We start from the raw sequence: 14,551 nt of genomic DNA, 5'->3' as shown, positions 1-14,551 counted from the left end.
CTTAACAACTGGACTGTTAACGGCTGGTGCTGGTCTCTTCTGTTGGGTGCTGGCTTCGGGTTTTTGGACCTTGCTGCTGGTTGGTTGCTTCTTGTGGTCAGACAAACTTTTAGGCTAGCCAGGGTTAATACCCGTGACATGGAGATGCCAGGGACTGGACCAAGGACCTTCTAAATGCCAGGCATGCACGCTAGTACTACACCTCCCTAACTGGTACAGAGTAAGAAGGGCTTCTTGATCTCCCACTCCACCCCCACGCTATTTTCATTGCATCGGTAAGAGAAGATTAATTAGCATCAGCCATCAGGGGTAAAAGCAGCTTGCTAGCTGGGAGGCAAATTTTCAGCAGGAAAATGGCACAATGGAAAGAAAGTGTTAGAACTCTCATCCCACACTCCCCCACTGTACTTTCCCTTCAACCTGTAGTCTCAATGCCTGTGAAGATGTCACTAACAGGACAGGATGGAGGAGAAAGCACTGAGATTCAGTAAATGCAATGAGAAGGAAGGGGAAAAGTCCTTTTGAAAGAAGCCAGTTTAAACTTTATTTGGTCAAAAAGACTCAGAGAAACCTTAACTTGAAATATTTCTGAGAAACTTTTGTTTTATATTGGTAGCAATTTATAAACTTCAGAGATTAAAAATTGAGGTGCTTAGAATACTTACTTTGCTCTGAACGTGCTGCTAATGAGCTTCTATGATAATCAGTAAAGCCACCACATGAATTAACATGCTTCAGGTTGCCTTCTGTATTACTACTGCCCTATATATTAAACAGATCAACAATGTTACTGTTAACTACTCTACTAAAATGTTTGTTCTGTGTCACTACTTTAAAAGAGACTTAGCTCACATTCTTTTCTTCCAAAATGCCATATGAAGTGTTACTACCTATAATAATGGATGTAACTGTGAAGGGCCAAAATAGAAAAGTCAACATTTTACCTGACCGTTGGTGATCTTCATGCATTCCAAAATGACTTTTTTGAAGTTTTCCTGTTGCATAAAGTTAATTATACAGGACTTTTTAAAATTTAGGTTTGTACTGAAATGGTTTTAAAGGATTTAAGCATTACAGCCACTTTTCAGGAAGAAAAAGAAAGAACAAACTTCAATGTTCTTGCAAGTGACATCTCTGGACTGAAATGTTTCAAAATGAAATGACATGTTCATTTTGAAATGTTTATAGCCCTAAACTGAAATGTTTATAGTCCTAATCTGGAGCTCTCTTTTTTTCTTCTGATAGGCATGTTAAATGATCATCTCAGCAAGCGTTCCTTCCCCTCCTCTATTATATCTAGGTAGTTCTGCACACACAAGGTTGTATAACACACAGCTTCATAATCCAGGCTATGACACCAGGAACTTCAGAAATATACTCAGATTGTTCTATCATTAATTTAAATTAGTTCGATCATTAAGTTAAAATGGCCATGGACTTGGTGCCTCCCCACTGTGCACTGTTCCCATGGAAAATAGAAACATGCAGGAAACATATAGGACTTGCCAAACATATAGGACCTGCCATTAATCATCATTTAATTTCTATACTGCCCAACAAGTGATGCTTTCTGGGAGGTTCACAACAGCAAATTCTCCATCCAGGATAGGTTTGCCTCGTCTGTCTGGCAAAAGATCTCTAATTAGCTATCTGATTCTTTAATCGGAGTCACATGGGGGGAAACCCAGGACCCTCTACAGGTAAAAAGATGCATTTTTGCACTGTGCTGCACCTCCTCCCTGAAGCCTCAGTGGGTCTCTGCAGCTGGGGCTTGTTTGGCCTGCAGTTCAGACTGTTTACCACATCACTTGTTTACTACATCACAGTCAAGCCAACTGAAATGCTTCTTCCACATGGTAACAAATGTGCCTATTCAACATAGAAGTGCAAGCAACAGCTTGCTAAAATTCTCTAGTGATTTTTCTCTTACCTCAATATTATCGCTTCTTTCTTTATTCTTAACCACTGGCTCTTTCAATCGTTGTAATTCCATGTTGTCTCTGTGACCTTTAGCAACATCATAATGCAGATGGGAGGGGGAAAGCACAGTTTTATAAGGAAGTATAAAACAGAAGCAATTCTTATATATATGGAAACATATTTGGATGGCCTACAAAATGTTCAGGTGAGAAAATATTTTACTACACTGGTTTGGGTAGATGACCAGGGAAGTAGCACTAGCAAGAGTACAAGGCGTTCAAGAAGTAACTGGGTTTTTGTTTTGTTGCCATTCTTGCCAGCTGGCTCTGAAAACTTTTCTGACAAGCCATGACTAAACCTTGCTACTGGGTTCACATGTCAGCACAAGCCACTCTGAAAATAATCCACCCTGAACAAGCCAACAAAGAGGGGTGTCGAATGCACTGTGGACGGCTATAGCATGTTAACCATGTCACTGACTTTAAAACTTTGCATAGGGCCCAGGACTGTCCCGAAAAGATTTTACCTGTAATATTGTCCAGGTGGAATGTAACACAAATATTTCTACAGTTACCATAACTGTTTATTTTGCAAGACAAAAAAATGACATGGCCACTTGGCAGCCCTGGAGCACACAAACAAAAAAATCCCCCTTCCCTGTAAACTGTTTACATTTGCAGGCATTACGTTAGTATACCTCTTTTCCCAGTGTTGTAACAAACAGAAATCTGCCACTGTTTTGTGCTGATTCACTTATAACACTGCTTGAATAAACAGAATCTGAAACTCTATCAAATAGAACTTATAAAATGCCAAATGTTTGATTTAAATTACTTTGTTTTATAAACAATTTCCCCGAAATATCAAAACTTGCCAAAACAGTGGTAGATAATAGACACAGTAGTATTTAGACTAACAGTACAGCTAACTTTAGTTACCCAGGCTTGATACCACAAACACATTGTTATTGGAAAGACTTAGTTTGTTTTTTGAAAGAATAGACAATATTTTTGTGCAGACTACTGTATCAGAAGATGATACTTTTCAGAATTTTTTTCTAGATTCCACTGATTTCAGGCACTGACCTGCAGAATTTATAGCTAATTTTTAAAAGATCTTCAAATAACTGTATGTCTGAAAAATATTGTCCACAATCAGACAATAAAAGAAACTGCACTTTTGGTTAGCAAGAACCATTTGGATAGTTTGAGGAAATTAAAGGCAAAGTACACCACAGCACCACAGGATCACCTACAACCAAAATCCACCAAAGGTACCATTCTTGATAAATCAAACCTTGTAATTTAGATTTGATCCATAATTTCTGATGCTGTGCAATGAAGTTGGAACTACCGTAGTTCTTTTCTGATGGTTCTGGAATGCTTCTAGGGAGTCCTTTAATACTCAGTGTCTCACTGAGAACATTATTTGGGTCACTTCTAATCCCACAAGTAGATGATAGTATTAATTTATTTTGGGCATCATTCTTCAACAACTCTGAAGAGGACTGGCGATTCCTTTCATCCAAGCGGCTCTCAATATGAGTATGACTTTCATCACCAACAAATCCATGGTTAATGTATCCTTCAGTTTCAACACAAAGGTAGGAGGCAGTGGCAAGACAAACAGAGCCAGAAGCAGGAATATCATAACAAGCAGCAACGTTTGGTGGTGTACACTTGTGTTTGTTATACTTACCCACAAAGGCACCAAATTCAACAGCATTCTCTCCCTCAGCAGCCTTCATGAATATAACTTCACCATCTTTTGTACTTTCCATCTGGTGCTTACAGTTTGGCTGAGAAGGCGTGCTAACAAAAAATTTAGCTGTTTGAGATGTTAGCTGTGGCATGCTGTTTAGAGAACTGCCTGTTTTTTTATTTTTATTACTGCATTTTGATATGTCTGTACCCTGTGCTCTTTGACGAAGTTCTGGGGGAGAAAGAACTCTTGGAACTAAGGCACTGCCTGAGGAACCTGCCTCTGGAAAGTTGAATTCATCCCCTTTGGGGAGACCACTCATCTTATGTCCAGAATCTCTTTCATCTTGCATAGAAATGTTGTACAGTACAGCATTATTACTCTCAAGGCCTCCCTGCGGAAAAGAACCACCAAACATGTTGCCAATACTGTGTTTTCTCCACATGGAAGATCTGACTGGGCCATCATCAATGAGGTTCTGTGCCAAATGCTTTGAAATGCTCAGTTCCCGTGTAATTTCATTGTGGACTTTGCTAGCTTCTGAAGCCTTCTGTGCAGTCAAAGTTTTCAAAGTATCCACTGTAAGAGCAGAGAGGTCCTGTAAGTGGCCAATTTGTGTATCCAGAGAGTGCAATGAACGTTTGATGTAGTTGACTCTGTCACCAACCTCCTTGATTTGGATGCACATTTGCTCAACACTGATGAGGAAGAAAGAAAGCAGGGTGGGGTGGGAGAAATAAAAGTTTGACATTGAATGTTTGATATTCATGAACTCTGAGTTATGAAAGGACTCCAAATACACCATGAGAAAGGCAGGCTGCTTACCTGCTGCTGTTCTTGTCTTACATTTATTTACACTTTACACAGAAACATCAAATCATTTGCTTTCAAGTTGTCTCTGACTTACGGTGACCCTATGAATGAAAGCCGTCCAAAATGACCTATGCATGACAGCCCGGCTTAGCTGTTCAGATCATCTAGACTTATTACATTTTATGGCCTTTTTACTCTTTGTGTGTGTGTGAAAAAGAGTGACAATTGGTGATAATATTCTTCACTATAATGTACCATCTGAAAAAGTGTACTGTAGTCCATTAATAAATAAGCCTTTGATTGTGTGGATCACAACAAATTATGGCAAGTTCTTAAAGAGATGAGAGTACCAGACCATCTTATTTGTCTCTTGAGAAACCTATATACGGGTCAAGAAGCAACAGTGAGAACAGGACACGGAACCCTTGATTGGTTCAAAATTGAGAAACAAGCAAGGCTGATACTGTCACCCCGCCTATTTAACTTATATGCAGAGCACATCATGAGAAAGGCAGGGCTAGATGAATCACCAGTTGGAATTAAGATTGCTGGGAGAAATATCAACAACCTCAGATATGCAGATGATACCACTCTCATGGCAGAAAGTGAAGAGGAACTAAAGAGCCTCTTGATGCGGGTGAAGGAGGAGAGTGCAAAAGCTGGCTTGAAACTCAACATCAAGAAAACTAAGATCATGGCATCTGGTCCTCTCACTTCCTGGCAAATAGATGGGGAGGAATGGAGGTAGTGACAGATTTTATTTTCCTGGGCTCCAAGATCACCACAAACAGTGACTGCAGCCAAGAAATTAAAAGATGCTTGCCCCTGGGGAGGAAAGCTATGGCAAATCTAGACAGCATACTAAAAAGCAGAGACATCACCCTGCCAACAAAAGTGTGTATAGTTGCAATGTATGGCTGTGAAATTCAGACCATAAGGAAGGCTGAGCGCCAAATAATTGAGGCCTTTGAATTGTGGTGCTGGAGGAGACTCCTGTGAGTCCCTTGGACTGCAAGGCAATCAAACCAGTCAGTCCTAGAGGGCAGATCAACCCTGATTGCTCTTCAGAAGGCCAGATGCTGAAGATGAAACTCAAATACTTTGGCCACCAAATGAGAAGGAAAGACTCACTGGAGAAGAGTCTAATGCCTGGAACAATAGATGGCAAAAGAAGAAGGGGACTGCAGAGGATGAGGTGGCTAGATGGAGTCACTGAAGCAGTTTGTGTGAGCTTAAGTGGACACCGGGGGATGGTGGAGGACAGGAAGGCCTGGAGGAATCTTGTCCATGGGGTTGCGATGGGTCGGACATGACTTTGTGACTAACAACAACAAGTCCATTACAACCTATGCCACAAAACTCTCATTCAATTCAGATAATTTTACTTGTTAATGACATTTATACCCCACCTTTCTACCAGGGAGCCTTAGGCAGTGAACATGATTCTCCCGTTCTCCATTATATATTCACAATAACCCTAGGCTGAGAACTTCAGATGGTTCACACAATAATTTTAATCCATGTTGTCTTAAATAAGCCGCTGTGTTTTGTGGCACATGTAGAGTACCCATAGGTACCTGCTCTATAAACCTGCAGGTTTGTTGTATCATCTACACTTGCAGAGGGCAGATTGTTAATTCTGGCTGGTTTGTTAACCACATGAACAATCCTCCCTTGCTGGGTTGGAACATGACAATCTACAAGTAAGGGTGCAATAAACCATGGTAGCTTATTTAAGCCAGCTTTGAGGGTAACAGTCACATAAACCTGTTGTTAGTTGAGTGTTTTCAAAGTTACCCAGTAAGATTCATGGCACAGTGAGACTAGAAGTCCAACATCACCACTCTAAAGACTAGAGCCCTCTGGCTGATCATAATCATCTGAATGCAGCCTCTACAATGCATTTGTTGCAAGCAAACTAAAATAGTGACCACTCTGAAAAGAGCTGATTTTAGTGGATCCTAACAACAAACTGTTGTTCAAACTGGTTGCAGTTCTGTCAGTCATCATTTGTTATTAACCATGCTGACATTTACATTGAGTTAAACATGTGCAAGAACTATTCATTAAGATTTTCAATCACTCCTGAATAACTTAAAAGAAATGGATGGATTTAAGAAGCTGCCTACATTAAATAGAAAGACAAAGTTTATTATAGTTTTTTACCGTTCAGAAGTTACTCTAATTCTCTCTTCACTTCCAGAATGGAATTTGTCATCTTTTTCATTAAAATACATCTCAACACATAGCTCTTCAAAATCATGCAGTTTCTTTTGATCCTCTTCTGTTAGAAACAGTTCTAAGAGAATGAAAGAAGCCTTGTTTTAGGAGTTTAACAAAACTCTGTCACATAGTACACAGGGTTGGGTAAGGATTGTCACTATAATGGTAAACTGCACCAATGTAGTAGTGATAATCATAGTTTTTATTTTATGGTCACGGACCAGAAAAATCAACAAAAAGATAGAATAGCAACAGAAAAATTAAAACACAGTTAAAACACATACAATTTATACAATATTTTCACCCAAGCGAGTGGTCATTTCTTTTCTAATCTGCATTGCAATCATAAAAAGTTGGCAACTTGTTTGGTAACATAAGAGGAAAAATCCCTTAAACAATTATATACCAGAGTGGAAGAATTATTCCCATAAGGATGTCTTAGTAAAGGTTTAATCAATTTATCTCTGTATTCCCTATAAAAGCTGCAACATAAGAGAACATATTCCACTGTTTCTATTGCTCCAGCACCACGAGAACATATCTGTTCATTGACTGGGGTCTTATTAGATCACCTTTTTTAAAAGTGCTGATGGTAGCAAATTAAAAAGGGATAGTTATTACGATAGTTAATATGTACAGATAGGGGGCTGGAGTAAATCCATCATTACAGCAATTATTGTAGTTAAGATGAAATAATGAGGGATAAATTCTGTTAGCAGCAGTTCTTAAATATTGAAGGTCTAGGTCTATTAATCTTTGAACAACAAAAAATTGGGATTTCTCCAATCCATAGCTGCCCAGCACCTCTGCAGAGAAATCAAGTCAATGTAATTTCTTGTCCATTTCTCTCACCCATCAGTTAACATACATATCTGAAAGCAGTAGAGACAAGTAGCTACCAGGAGCTGCTAGAAAATGTAAATGTTGCCACTATTTAAAGACTTCATTCCAGGCCTTGCACTCAACAGAGCGAATCCCTACTTCCAGCTAATGGCTGCATTCCATACATGGGGAGGAAGACCAAAACTTTACTAATTGGATCAAGTCATAGCTAAAAAGTTAATTAAGAGCATTACAAAAGTGTTTTTAAAAAGAAAAGACAAGATTTGTTGGCTGAGGCAAAAAAAAAAAAAAAATACAAATGGTACTTCTCATGGTACTAAAAAAACCCCTTTGTTTACAATTTATTTTCCTTTAATATTACCTCAGCCAGGCCATGCCATGCTTTCATAAGCAAGGAAGAAAATTCTTATGACATGTGGTTTGAAGGGAACTGGATGTGATTTTTAGTAAGGTCTACACCCAAAGCCATGAGATCAATAATGCATTTTTTAATGTAATCACACTCAGGGTAAGTCCTGTCATGTGGCAAAGTAAAGCAATCTCTGCTTAAGGGTAGCAGGGAAAACATGATACCCAAAATGCTTTCATCTGGCCTAGCACTTCACCCAGTCACAAGACACTGTCAAGTTTGGTGCCTCCATGCCAATAATAATTTTAGAATAATTTGTTATTAGTTTGATAAATTAAGATTAAGTTTTCTCTATTGTTGATGATACTGACAGGGCTATAGTGAATAATCCCAAACAGGTGAATAATCCCTGAAGTCCTGCTCTCCTGAATCAGAAGGAAGGTTCACACCTGAAAGAGAAGGGCAGCTTTCAAGGTGATCATGCAAAATTATTTGCCTTGTTTCTGGGTTAGGAGAAACGGGTGCTCAAGGAAGCTTAATGTGGCGGCGGCGACTTTTCCCCCTTTAACCTTTTAAGAATACTACTCATAGGGGAAGCAGATTCTTTCTTGTAATTAAAATGTTAAAGATGCTGCTTGCAGCAAGAAAGCTCAAAGATGTGCTTCCACCAACCCAGAAACAAGGCAAAATGCCAATGCCCACCCCCCAAGAAAACAGTGATCACATTACTCCCAATTCGCTATCTTCTAATGCAGTGACGAACTGGAGGGGTGAATTTCATGTAACCCTAACCCCAAACATAACCAGACTTCTTAAATATCACCTCTAAATTTTACATAAGGCAACGAATGGACAATAGTGCATATTTTTGTTGGTTCTTACTTGGCCCATCTGAAGTTTTGTCTTTCTTTCTTTGCTTGCATACACAGCAAAACAGGGAAGCCATATGACTAAGAAGGATAAGCGGAGGGGGCAGGATGGGTTTTTCATGATAAGCCATTACGAAATGATAACGTTGATACTTCCATACGATGTTGGAGATGGCTTTTACTTGTAAATATACATTACTAAAAGAAGAAAAGGACATGAAACATTTTAATATGAGAAGTATCTTAGGAGTAACAATGTTCCTGCATCCTGATCTATTCAATATTGGGGTAAAGTCCTTCAAAACAAACACCAAAAGAATTATTCCATTGTACTACAATCATTTTATTTGTTTGTTTGTTTGTTTAGCCAGCTTATATGCCACCCCCTTCGCATAAGCCTCAGGGCGGCTTACAATCATTAAAATCCCACATATAAATTAAAAAAATACATAGAATAAATAAAATACATAAAATAGTGGAAACAGCCTGGTCAGTTTAAAATCAATAAATAAACCTTAACAATTAAAATAGTGCTTAAATAAAAAGGTCTTGGCCTGGCACCGAAAAACAAATAACGACGGCACCAGGCAGACCTCTCTGGGGAGCGCATTCCATAGGTTGGGCACCACCGCAGAGAAAGCCCTCCTCCGAGTACTCACCCTCCTAATATCCTTCACGGAGGGTTCGCGGAGAAGGGCCTCTGCAGCCAATCTCAAGGGGCGGGAGGGCATATATGGACGCAGGCGCTTCTGTAGGTAACCAGGACCTAAGCCATTCAGGGCTTTGTAGGTGATAACCAGCACCTTGAATTGGGCCTGGACTTCAATGGGGAGCCAGTAGAGCTGACAGAGGACTGGGGTTATATGGGGTTATCATCTGACTACTTTTTAAACATCAAATTATTAGTAATGCTATTAAATGAAATATATACATACTTGAAAAAAGCGATGAGAAGATTGACCATAATAATATACTGTACAAAAAGGTAGACAGACTGAAGAAAAGGTGTCAACCACGATCCCGTCACACAGAGTTTTTGAGAATGAGGTTCAGAATTATTTGCACATACTACAAGGATAAAAGAAAATAAAAATTCCCAATTAAAAGTCTGAAGTTTTCAAATAGATACAAATATGAAAGATTTTAAAAATAAAATCAGTAATATATTTTCCATATGCAAATGGAAATACATGTGTTTTCACATACAAATAGGAGCTGCTACACAAGTGGTGTATCCTAAATTCACATTGCTTCCCCACACCCCTTTTTCTCTCTTGAACTGTATGTGTACAAATATCCAGACTCAGTAGCTGGATATGAATGAATGTTTATTCATTTATTTTCATTTATTTTAAATATTTATAGCCACATTTTAGGTCAAGTATTCCTAAGACAATGAATAATAAAAGAAGGAACACATTTTAAAACAAAAATCACATTATATTTATTAATCAAGTTTATACCCTGGCTTTCCACAGCTTAGCACCATATTGATAAAGAATAAGACATTGGTACCATACCATCAATTTCATAGGCATAAACTTCACCAAAGATCATCCAGTAAGGCTGAAACACAATATCTTTTGCTAGAACCCAGGATGGTTCTTCATTAGGATAAAGTATTGCCTTCCTGGGGACTCCAAAGCTGAGCAGGACAAGTGCCATGATCACTACAATGTAAAACATGTTGGCTACCTGTTAAAAACAGAGCTAGAGTCAAGGAAGTTGAAAGATCACTTGAAGACTAGCAGACCATTTCCTCTAACATCCTGCTCATTCTACTGGGTTTGCTCAAATCATGTATAAGGTTTTCTGACATTCAGTCGTTCAAGACACCAGAATGCAGAGTGTTTACTGTGTGATTCAGAAGCTGAGCACAATGAATATTGTTAGTACTTTTTCCTTGTCTGCTACAAAATGGCTTATTTTGATTTTATAGCAAAAGCAGAATTTGGTTAATAGGATATATCATTTTCAATTGTACTTCTAAACTGAAAGTTCTACTTGAGGGTTCCCACTTTGATGCTGAAACACCTCTCTCTAAATTGTGTGTGTACATGTATAACTAACCTGATTTGCACATCACAGTGGCAAATCATAGTTTATTTAACTTACAATTCACAGAGATACCTCCAAATCTGCTCATTTTCTCATTAAGCAGACCATTCATGCAATAGCAGACCTATGAAGACAATCTGGTTCCTGTGTGTTGTGCATGCCTTATGCATAACATCTGTTATGTTTCATGTGTATGCACAAATACATACGAACTGAACAACCCAAGACTGGAGCGTGTTGGTCATGTGGATTAAATTCACATGCACAAGACCTAAGCAAATTTTTCTGCTGAGAAAACCTAAGGAGAGGAATGTGTGCGCATAAATTTTACTCCCACTATTCATAGTCTTTTCTCATCCGCTAACACCACATACACTGAAGCTAAACCTCTGCTTCCTAAAGCTACTTCATGTGTGTCCTCAGTCAAGCCACAAATATTTGGAGTGAAATCTTTCTTTCTATACAGATATCTTACAGGGGGGAAAAGAAACAACAATGCAAATCTGGCCATCTTTATTTATGGCAGATCTGTTTCACATATAGTAAATCTAAGTCTTTTGCAAAGCTTGCAGTAAAACATGATAAACTGAAAATGTAATTCCATTTTTGCAAAATAAAGTCTTACCATTTTGCCAATCATCATGACATAAGGTCCAGCATGTTGGTTTACAGCCAAAAAATCCAGTAATCTCACATACCAAAAGATTATATTCAGGCAATAAATTAGTCTTCCAGCAACAAAAATATAATTTACTTTGTAAGTATTTTCATCGACATTCCCTTCTGCTCCAAATCTTAGTCCAAAACCAATGAAGAAAGTGATAATAGCTATTGTATCACTGACATTGAAGTAATCACTGAACCACACTTTAACCTTCTGACTAATCTTCCCAGCTTCTGACATAAAGATCTGCATTAAAAAGTAGAAAGTTGCAATTGTTAACTTCATCTTATATCAAGACCTAAAGGGGCAGGTCGCAGGGCAGTTAGTTCTGTATGTACCAATACAAACTATGTTTAGTGCAAATCAAAAGTCAGAGACAAAGCCTTGGTTTAAAGTGATTTTGCAAACTGCAGATTTACCTTCCTCATCATTTGAGTTGGCATATATGTAATGAAAAAACATGGCAATGGCTGAAAAGGGAAGCGGGAAAGAAGAATCTGAGCCAGAAAAGGGGTGAGGAAGCAACATATGGCAAGCTCCTGATTGACAAATCATAGTTTGCAGGGAACCTACAGTGTTACTGTAATATCCTACTGTAAATAGGCAGAGTTTAAATAATTGAACATTTGCCTTGAGTTTCCTTATCTTCCTCTGTTGCTTCTTTAACTAAGATGCTTGGGGTAAAGACTGTCAGACTTTGGTAAAAGTTTGTAAGGTACTATGATATATAGATGTAATTATATAAATAATAAAAAGCAGCAGCAGCACAGATAGAAACATGACAGAAAGTGTAAACCATTAGACTGAGGCTTCCAGCTGTGTATGGTAGGCATGCCATGAGTGGAGCCAGCTAGAGCTGGGGGTCAGACTAGATGGCCCAGGAGACCCCTTCTGACTTGCTCTGTTTCTATGTTTCTCCTAGTTATACTCCATATCAGAAACAGACTCGTCATTTAGGAGATATTGTGCCTAGAACCAGGGCTCTTTGAGGATTACAGCAGATGGATAATTCTCATTCATATATCAGCAAAGCTTGCTTCTGATATATACTAATATCATGTTGGAATTTGATTATCATATCAAAGTTGCATGTACTAAAGACAAGTACATAATTACAACCCAAGTGTATTAAACTAGACACAATTTCATAATATTCATGAATGGGCTCACTCAGATGAACACCGCAATGTACAGTGGAGCGAGTGCATGCTTTTGCGTCTAGTTCATTGGACATGCTTGTGTCATTTCTGCATCCAAAACAGTTGCATAATTGTGCAAAATCGGCATAAATATAAATATATGCATACATATAGGCAAACCATACAGCACGCACAGGCAAATCACATGATATAAGAGATATCAATAATACGGGTTGGACACATGCTTATGGCATTATGGGTTTACAAGACATATATAAGCCTTCTATTCAAATTTGGATGTCAGGCAGGCTTAAAGTCTGGATTGACACAACTGGTGACACAGTGAGAAAGCATAATCTTGCTCAGCAACTGTGTACAGCTTTCTGTGCTGTAAAGTTCATCATACCAAACTTATAGTTTTAAAAACCTCCTCCCACAAATGAAAAAAACACAAATGATGCAAATATAAACATACCTCACGAATCTTCTCAATAGCTAACGTAAAGATGTATGCAATGACAATCCATTCTTGAACTGAAGGTAGTGCTTCCATTTTCACAAGAACCACAAAGGTATAAAGCATCAGAAATCCTAGGTATGCCAACTACAAAGGGATGCAAAGTGTTAAATAAGCATTAAGAAAGCAAGTTTAAAAGTCATTTATTCTGAAAAAACAACTCACCGTGTTAAACCAGAATTTCACTATTGGTGCATGATAAAAGGCATAAAACTTTCGTGTAATGGGAAGTCGCTTGGGCTTTAGCATTGTCTCCATGTCATGTTTTCCTTCGCTCCTGTCCAAGACCCTTACTTCTTTAAATACTTCCTGATAGTAAAAGCATATATATTTTTAGATAATGTATGAAAAATACAATTGATGTTTGTTATTTAAAACACTGGGTTGGATCCAAAGAAGAAACAACTGTATTTTTAGAGCAGAACCACATCTAACCATTTTCTTTGATTTCAATGGATCTGACTCGAAGTGTGACTAATTCAGGATCCAAATATAGGTGTGTAGTTACCATTGGTATATCTTCTACTATGTTCTGGAAGTTGTTCTCACTATCTTCCATTGTCATCTGATGTGCATCTTGAGACTGAGGAATATGGGACATCTCTGCCTTGGTTTTATATTCCAGCATTAGTATGGCAGGGGGGAGTAATATACTCAGTATCACCTGTAAAGATGTGACCATTGAGTTTTTTAAAAGGATTTAGTAGCACACTTTTTAAAAAAACACAAAACACAGAACCACCCAGCACACTGAAGCCTGCCCTGAACCCCTCTGCATTTTCAGCAAAATCATGTCAGGTAGCAAGTAAAACATGTAGAAGAATTATTAGGTTTTTATTTTTATGTTTAGCTATTACAATACACACAGAATGTTCCATACTATTCTCAGGGAGAAAATATCTGCAATTTTGAAAACATTATTGGACAGGATGTAGTCAAATAGATTTCTTTCCTTGGGTCCTTTTTTTCAGGAGTACTGGCCACCATCTGCAGCCAACAAACAAGTTGAGTTATTCTTCCTATTCCTTTTTAAAAATCTAAAGCACACCCATCTGCGATTAGTAAAATGGGTTTTACTCTTAACTGGCTAGCAAAGCAAGCAAGAGATGATGCATTGGAACACAAGACAGACAGCAGCACATCAAGTTTTTAAAATGATGCTTAAGGATGTTCCATATTAGCATTGTCCATTTGCAGAATTTTCTTCATTATACTCTGACATCATGGGGTAAATTTTCAATGAGGTATTCAGAAAAAAAATGCACCTTTTGTTAATCCGGGCTATATGACTTGCATACGCCATTCTGAAAACTTACACCCATTCACACCCTGCTGATTTGTCTGAATTCTCTTAGTCCTCTCACTTGCTCTGCTTGTGCTACAATAATATTAAGTTTCTACATCACGTTTTACTTTACTACCTGGAAAAACTAAATGACATTTCAATTTACAAAA

At 38.2% G+C, this 14,551-nt stretch overlaps 1 protein-coding gene across 7 annotated transcripts in view; it reads right to left on the bottom strand.

Moving 5' to 3' along the window:
* TRPM7 (transient receptor potential cation channel subfamily M member 7) overlaps positions 1 to 14,551 on the bottom strand; it is a 79,219-nt gene that overhangs the window by 14,124 nt on the left and 50,544 nt on the right. For all 7 annotated transcript variants that reach the window (XM_044438566.1, XM_044438567.1, XM_044438569.1 and 4 more), the window contains 11 exons: positions 13,605 to 13,760; positions 13,262 to 13,405; positions 13,055 to 13,183; positions 11,402 to 11,686; positions 10,239 to 10,413; positions 9,654 to 9,786; positions 8,732 to 8,916; positions 6,601 to 6,733; positions 3,619 to 4,319; positions 1,931 to 2,007; positions 666 to 762 (listed from right to left, as the gene is read on the bottom strand). In XM_044438566.1, coding sequence (XP_044294501.1) covers positions 666 to 762; positions 1,931 to 2,007; positions 3,619 to 4,319; positions 6,601 to 6,733; positions 8,732 to 8,916; positions 9,654 to 9,786; positions 10,239 to 10,413; positions 11,402 to 11,686; positions 13,055 to 13,183; positions 13,262 to 13,405; positions 13,605 to 13,760 — 2,215 coding nt within the window. The remainder of the gene's footprint in view (positions 1 to 665; positions 763 to 1,930; positions 2,008 to 3,618; positions 4,320 to 6,600; positions 6,734 to 8,731; positions 8,917 to 9,653; positions 9,787 to 10,238; positions 10,414 to 11,401; positions 11,687 to 13,054; positions 13,184 to 13,261; positions 13,406 to 13,604; positions 13,761 to 14,551) is intronic.

Source organism: Varanus komodoensis, unplaced genomic scaffold (assembly GCF_004798865.1).
Source record: "Varanus komodoensis strain SLA01 unplaced genomic scaffold, ASM479886v1 scaffold33, whole genome shotgun sequence".
NCBI classification, from domain to species: Eukaryota; Metazoa; Chordata; class Lepidosauria; order Squamata; family Varanidae; genus Varanus; species Varanus komodoensis.
The sequence above is the reverse complement of the archived record's forward strand: the minus strand, read 5'-3'. Positions and strand labels throughout refer to the sequence as shown.